Source organism: Musa acuminata, chromosome BXJ3-8 (assembly GCF_036884655.1).
Source record: "Musa acuminata AAA Group cultivar baxijiao chromosome BXJ3-8, Cavendish_Baxijiao_AAA, whole genome shotgun sequence".
Taxonomy (NCBI): domain Eukaryota; kingdom Viridiplantae; phylum Streptophyta; class Magnoliopsida; order Zingiberales; family Musaceae; genus Musa; species Musa acuminata.
In genome coordinates, this window is record NC_088356.1 from 37,289,481 (window position 1) to 37,297,461 (window position 7,981).

Below are 7,981 nucleotides of genomic sequence, written 5' to 3' on the forward strand. Positions count from 1 at the left end.
TTATTCCGACATGAAACTTAATGCATTATATGTCATCCAAAATGAGGCACCGCCTAGAACAACTTAATTAAAAGAAAATCCCTGCAACAACATTTGCCGGATTGTAGAAATGGAAAGGCAATTGCCCCATACTTGGGCAAAATTCTGACTAAGATATATCATTCCTTAAGCATCTCAAGTCCACGAAACTACAGATTACACATATGAAAACTGAAGCGAATTGTGAAGCAATGTACTCCATCTTTTGAGTCGATTGAAACCATACATGTCAAAAGTCTCGTTGAGCAGAAATCTCCAGAAGTTTTTAGTACAAATATATAGGATATAGCAAAAATTAGAGCAGAATGTCGAAGAATCGCCGAGGAAAACGCCTTTTAGTTTCACAGGATTCTGCATCAAAAAGGAGTCAAGACTGGACACAACCAGATCTCATCTCTTCAGGACGCTCTCGGCCGCCTCCTCGGTGACCTGCCCCCCCGAGCAGCACCTCGTGGACCTCATCCGACAACTGCAAATGTCCTTGCCAGAAAGAAACAACAAAAGAGTTGGAGTACGGTCTGCGATCAGAGACCAAACATCAAGAACTCAGTACGACAACCACAGGATTTCCGCGGGACACGAGACGTACCTGGTGCGGTCAGCGGGAAGCAGGCGCCTCCGATCAAGTCAGCGGATCATCCGTCGAGGCCCGCGGCTTCCTTGTCGGAGCGCTCGTCTCCATCGTCTTCCTTCCCTCCCTTCTCTCCCTCCCCCTGATCTATCTATTTCTTGTCCACAGCTGTAAAAAGACGCTCTGTTTTCTAGTGTGTGCGTGAGAGAGAGAGAGAGAGAGAGTGAGAAACGACTCACGACAGATCCACCTCTTTCTCCTCCCTCCCGATACAGTCACTCGCGGAGTGTGCGATTGGCTTCGAGGTCGAGGGGGTGTTTCTTTTGTGTTAGCTCAGCGGTTACCCTCCACTGTGGTGACAGCACCAGAATTTGGGGATCCTAATTTCCACAACGTCTCATATATATATATATATATATATATATATATATATATGTATGTATGTATACATACAGGTATATATAGGATATATAAATGAATAAATTTAAATATTGAAAATTGAATTAATATCGGAACGCGGCCGGGAAGACAGAATATGATATGAGTAGATGCTTTGTGGTGGGGTCATAATGTTGAGGAACAACGACAAGGTTGCCTGTTGGGATAATTAACTTTTTCTTTTGTTCCCCAACAAAATCCCTAAGGATAATTAACTCTTTTTGTCTTTAGTTGGTGTCTTATCTCGAGAAGAAGCATCAAACTTTTTTGGTATTCCAAATAGATGTTATTTTTTACTCCCACAGATTGTACATCTCAGTGGTATCAGATATCCAGTGGATATCTTACTTGCCATTAGAGAAAGATATCGCATCGTTAATCTTCTTCACTAGAGTTAGTGAATAGGTGTTAATGGTCCAAGTATTAAGATTATAAATAATTAGATCATGTCTCACTTCAAATCTAAGAAAAGTCATGCCTAATACATAGTCCAAGATATCTATATTTCTAACTCTGGTTTTTTTTTTTTTTAGGTAAATAATTTATCAAAATTTTATTAGCTAAACTAATTAATACATTTCAAAATATGTCGGATGAGGATTTAAGTTTTTAATCTTTGATAAGTATATATGATGCACGTCACTTAACCAATGTTTTAGATATAAAAACATAATCTTTAGGTCTAGTACACCATCATCAAAAAAATATTATTTAAAATATATCTTCTTGAATTTTTTTAATAATCTACATTAACCCTTAGCACCCTATTTTTTTAAAAAATAGTGTAATTTATACATCATAAATTTAATTTCTATACGGTATCATATTTCTTTTTTAACAAGTCACCACAACAATTCAATTCAAGCTTGCAAGGAAAAAAGATTTTTAATTTAAATTTTTTTCAAATCTTAATGTGTCTCTTGATAGATTATAAGATCACTAACTTTTTTGACACTTAAAAGATCGATCACATTCTAGGATAAACCTTTATGCTCTTCAAAGATATTATAATAAACCTTTATGCTCTCCAAAGATATTATAATAAACTATCAAAATTTTTACCAACTAAACTAATCAACAAGAAATGAATTATTATAAGATTTAAATAAGAGGGAGAGTTTTGGTTCTTAAGCCGACTCTCTTTTTCCTTCCCTAAAGGAAACGAGAATTTTCTATCATATACAGTATTTTTGTTCCAAAAGGTTGATAATAAAATGTAATATCTATTATATACTTAGTGCGAGGTCAAATTTTGATTGTTCATCTAACTTAAAAAGATTAAAGATGATCTAGTCCCTTCTGAATGTCATAAGCTTTAAGAATATTATAGTAAAAAAATATTACTTTAGATTGATAAGTGGGAGAGCATAAAGATTTATCCTAGAATGTGATCCTTCTTTAAGTCATCAAAAAGGACTTAAAGATAATTAAAAAATAGAGAATATTTAGCTATAAAACTTAGAGGGCATTCAAATATCTCTTTTTGTTCAAATAACATAGAGAAGACAAAAATTAAAACCTCATATGATAAATTTTATTCTTAAAATATTGATTAATGGTGGTACACCTGAACTACTTATAGGTTAGATGACCCAAATCCATTTATCCTTAGGTTAAGGGTTCTAATAAAAAAATTATATATAAAAATCGTAGTTTGATTGTGGTGTACTTGAGTAAATTATTATTTTTTAATAACAAAGATAAGAATGATATTGACGTAAAGAGAAAATAAAGATAATATAATATAGTAAGGATATGTTCACATAGAGACAAAAAGAGATAGATCAAAGCCTATGAAACAAAATCAACATACAAAATAGTAGTATTAAGTAAGGCCTCATCAACAATCAGAATTAGAGTAAAAATCCCATAAAACGTCACCCCACGTGTTTTACTTGTCTTTTAGAGTGTGCAATGCTTTTCCGTATTGAGTTTAAGGTTGAAAAATGCATAATGTTAATCTTCCACCTTGGAATTATTAATCATATCAATACTTGTAAGGATATCATATCTATTATAGGTTATCATGATTATGAGACTACAAGTCATGATAGAAGGCAAGATATAAGAAGAAGCCTCACTTGTGGGAACCTTGATATCATATATACTAATGTGAAAATAAAAGAGACAATTTGCTTAGGATTAGATGGCTCAGCAATCACCGGCCTAATATATCAACATATAGTTGATATATATATATATATCATCTTTTATCATAGAAGTCATTAGCATAGAAAAACCAATATCACGTCGTGTAGTTGGCACAAAAAGTAGTGAAGGGACCACCGAAGGTGAGATAGGATTTAGGATCCATTTAGTTGTATGTTTCCTATAATTCATAATAGTATGTCCAAAAATATTATAAAGGAAAAAATCTCATCAATTTTTAATTATACTCTAGCCTGACAACATAGTCTTTAGCATTATTAGGAGAAACGCAAAGGACATTAGAGAGATTTAAAGCAGTGGAAATCTCTAGTCATACTACTACAAATCTAATGTACTCCTTAGTACTGGTGAGCTGATCTATAAATAAAGGCCTCTGATAAATTTAAGAGTTTGAGGAATGTTAACTATTTTTACCATATCAAAATGATAGAAAAATCAATCTTCTGAATATCATATTCCTATGGTTGAAAAGATAGAGTTTGTTCTGAATATACTATAACCCAAAATTAAGCACTCTTGTAAGATAATCTCAGTCCCTAAAGTAGAATTAAAAAAAATCAACATTCAAAGAGAACTTTCAAGGAATCAAACAGCTTTCACGAGGTATGAACCCAGTTTTTAACTATGAGGAAAGGCATGAACCAGTCGTCTCACTTATATTAAAAGTTAAAAACTTTATCCTATAAATTTTGAATATGACAATTGATTTAATTGATAAAGATCTAACCTATTGATAGTAGAATTATGTTATCGAATCTTATCCTAACCACTTATTTTTTAAAATAAAATTTTTGTAATAAAAAATAAGTGGTATATTTTCTTATCTATCGTCTAATAGTTATTTTCATGATTACATTAATTAGATGAATTACAACTAAATGGATCCTAAATCCTGTCTCACCTTCATCAACGGTGGTCCCTTCACTACTTTTTGTGCCAACTACACGACGTGATATTAGTTTTTCAACGCTAGTGACTTCTATGATAAAAGATATTATATATATATATATATATATATATATATATATATATATATATATATATATATATCAACTGTATATTGATATATTAGGTTGGTGATTGCTGAGCCATCTAATCCTAAGCAAATTATCTTTTTTATTTTCACATTAGTATATATGATATCAAGGCTCTTACAACAGGTGAGACTTCTTCTTTTATCTTGCGTTCTATCATGACTTGTAGTCTCATAGTCATGATAACCTCTAATAGATATGATACCATTACAAGTATTGATATGATTAATGATTCCAAGGTGGAAGATTAACATTATGTATTTTTTAACCTTAAACTCAATACGGAAAAGCATAGCACACTCTAAAAGACAAGTAAAGCTCAATGTGGGGTGACGTTTTATGTGATTTTTACTCTAATTCTGATTGTTGATGAGGCCTTGCTTTATACTACTACTTTGTATGTTGATTTTGTTTCAGAGGCTTTGATCTGTCTCTTTTCGTCCCTATGTGAACATATCCTTACTATATTATATTATCTTTATTTTCTCTTTACATTAATATCATTCTTATCTTTTTTATTAAAAATAATAATTTAGTCAAGTACACCACAATCAAACTACTATTTTATATATAAATTTTTTATTTGAATCCTTAACCTAAGGATAAATGAATTTGGGTCATCTAACCTATAAGTAGTTCAGGTGTACCACCATTAATCAATATTTTAAGGATAAAATTTATCATATGAGGTTTTAATTTTTGTCTTCTCTATATTATTTGAACAAAAAGAGATATTTGAATGCCCTCTAAATTTTATAGCTAAATATTCCCTATTTTTTAATTATCTTTAACTCCCTTTTGATGACTTCAATCTATTTTATCATGAATATTAGATCACATCTAACTATAAGTTCCAAGAATTTATAAGGCATAACGACTTGATAGATGTTACAAATTATTAATAAAATTTTCATATTAGTGATCCCTTAGAACGAATTCTAGACTTTTCCGGAGAGATGCCCCATCTATTTGTTTTTCCTCACTAGTGTCTCTCTTTTTTCTTAGTCCTAAAACACTTTATATTAGATAGATCCATATGGTGAGCTAGGTCAGTTACATTATATATACATATATACATATATACATATATATATATATATATATATATATATATATATATATATATATATAGGATTAAAATATCTTTATAAATATATCAAAAATATTATAACTCTCTTTAAAAATAATATAAAAATTAATTTTTTTTATATATTTTAATTTCTTAACTAATAAGAGTACATATTTAAGACCGCAACAATGATAATAACAGTTTGTCTCATATTTTGAGTCATTGTTACACAATTATTTAAAAAAACATATGTGAAAAAAACATCATAACTAACATAAAAATTAAATTTTCTTTGTAGGTTTATATTCCCAAGGTAATAAAAATACCTATTAAACATGATAAAATATTATAAGTTTTTATACTTTGAGTTATAGTGTTTTTGTATTTTAAATTTTTACTTGTAGTTACAGTATTTTTGTATACATTTATAATATTTTTTGATGTTTCTGTGAAGATATTCAAAATATTATAATTTTATTTAAAAATATCATAATTAGATCGATTTATTTATGGACCAGTCCTTCCTATCTGGTAAAAGCATAATTCACTTGATGAACAATTTTTCTTTTCTATAAAGAAAATGTATCACTTAATGAGCCCTAACCATAAAAATAAGTTGTAATTCATGGAGTTAGAGCTATAATTACAATACCTAGTTTATTTTTGTTGAATCCACCCCCTCAAGCAAACAAAACCAAAGAAGCTAAGAATAATGTTGTGAGGCAAAATAGCTACAAATGAAAACACCTCCACCCAACATTTCAAAACTCAATCGAATCATAATGTCTTTTTGTCTCTTTCAAGATCACATAACTTGATAAATACTCGACGGCAGCTCTTTCTTGTGCACTGTGATCAAAACAAGGACAAGATAAAACCATGTAAACATTAGAAGGAAAGAGTGTGTGGTATATATGGTTACCACTGATGATGGTTGAGTGATGCTGCAAAGACCATCTTCTCCTCCTCCTCCTCCTCCTTCACTTCCTCTCAACATATTGCTACTTGTCATCCTGGAGAAAGAATCCATTGCAGATCTCCTTCCTGCATGGCTTTAGCTATCTCTGATCGCCATAGTTTCTCATGATCCCCTTCGATCGGTCGTCTTCTGCATTCTCCTGTCCTAGTTCATCAACCCAACTTGAAACATTGGTTCCACCGCTCACCTTCAAGCCTTCTGTCGCCATGAGGCTCCCGAGACCTCCCATGGCGTAGCCCGAAGGCCCTTGCGCCCTAGCTACTGAGGAGGCAAAGGAGAGGGAACCGTACTCGGGTGTGGTTTGTGATTGGAGAAGCTGCTGGGAGATGAAATCATCAAAGACCGGCAATTCGCGCCTGCTGGTGGAACTCGGAGTAGCACTACTCGAAGAACTTGTCGCACTAGTGTTGATGGGTACGTTTATGTTGGCAAGAGTGCTCCTAGCGATCGAGGCGATAGCGTGATCGAAGAGCAAAGTGGAGGCGGAGGAAGAAGACATGGGAGGGATGGAAGAAGAAGGAAACTTTTGGGCAGAGGGCCTAAGGAGGTAAGATGGGACGGCGGCCCCCAAGTTGAGGAGGTCGAGCCGAGGGCGGGGGAAGGGAGAGGCAGCAAAGGGCGGCGTCGGAAAGCCGGTGAACTGCTGCACCATGGCTCGGAAATTGGAGGTGTCAGTGGTGAGGACGGTGGTCGGAGCTCGCCGCGACGCCCTCGACCGCTTCTTGGACCCTCGTGGGGCGGCGGCAGAACGATCAGCTTGCAATACCGGTGGTGGCTGTAGCGACGACGGACTCGCTGATGCTGACGACCGTATGCCGTCGGTGGTGGTGCAAGTGGAGTACGATGACATAGAAGACGGTGGGATTCCTGCAGGCCACGTCGAGTCGAACTCCGGAGGCGGGAGGGGGAAGGAGGCGAGGTAAGGTGATAAAGGATCGAAGATGGAGGAGGAAGAAGGGTGGTCGTGTTGGAGAGTGGTAGCGGTTGCTGCCGGCTGCAGCCGTGGATGCAACGGTGGGAGGTTCAAGAAGGAGGAGATGGACTCACCTCGAGAGTCGCACTCGTCGTTGTCACCGCTGCTCGAGGACTGCATGCTGCCACTGTTGGTCGAATCCATGTTCGATGTATGCGACTAAAGATGTAGAAGAGAAAGAGAGAGAGAGAGAGAGAGAGAGAGATGATGTCTTGGGTGGTAAAGAAGAGGTTGAAGAGTCGTCTGTTGAGGGAGGTGGAGAGAGAGAGAGGGAAAGAGTTGTTTGTTCCACTTTTTCTATCTTTCCATGGATCTCTGATGGGTAGGAAAAAAGCTTAATCATTTTGTCTTGGGTGGGTAAGAGGGAATGGAGGAAAGAAGTAGAAAGGAAAAAAAGGGATGAAAGGGTAGAGAGGGAGAGAGAACTTCCATCCCAAAGAGAGGACAAATTGAGCTCACAGTTCCACTACAAAGATCCTCCACAGATTTCAGAGGAGGTGGGCCAACCAAAGTCTTAACTTGCTATAAGATTATATAGAAATGATGAGGTAAATTAACGAGGGTTTTGATGATAATATATGGTTGATTGATCCAAAATGAGATTGAGAGCAACAAGTGAAGTGATAATACATGTGAATTGGCGATTCCAAATCCCCAATCATTGATATCTGTGGGTACTGAGCGATAGTTAATTACCCATAGATAACAT

General features: G+C 35.0%; 1 protein-coding gene and 1 long non-coding RNA gene across 3 annotated transcripts; both read right to left on the bottom strand.

Annotated features, from left to right (window-relative positions):
- Positions 1–936, bottom strand: LOC135645484 (uncharacterized). 2 transcript variants are annotated; one of them, XR_010498800.1, is made up of 2 exons: positions 629–936; positions 1–508 (listed from the first exon to the last, which is right to left on the bottom strand). It is a non-coding gene; the product is annotated as an uncharacterized LOC135645484 (long non-coding RNA). The 2 variants fall into 2 exon arrangements; XR_010498801.1 differs by having other exon boundaries at positions 1–519.
- A 5,116-nt stretch (positions 937–6,052) lies between these two features.
- LOC103994944 (uncharacterized serine-rich protein C215.13-like) lies at positions 6,053–7,602 on the bottom strand. The gene is made up of 2 exons (XM_018829970.2): positions 6,243–7,602; positions 6,053–6,169 (listed from the first exon to the last, which is right to left on the bottom strand). The coding sequence occupies exon 1, from the start codon at positions 7,414–7,416 to the stop codon at positions 6,379–6,381; it is 1,038 nt and encodes a 345-aa protein (XP_018685515.1). The 5' UTR covers positions 7,417–7,602; the 3' UTR covers positions 6,053–6,169; positions 6,243–6,378.
- Positions 7,603–7,981: the final 379 nt, after the last annotated feature.

Excerpts from the sequence above, each read along its gene's own strand:
- LOC103994944 (XM_018829970.2), bottom strand. The coding sequence starts at position 7,416 with ATGGATTCGACCAACAGTGGCAGCATGCAGTCCTCGAGCAGCGGTGAC.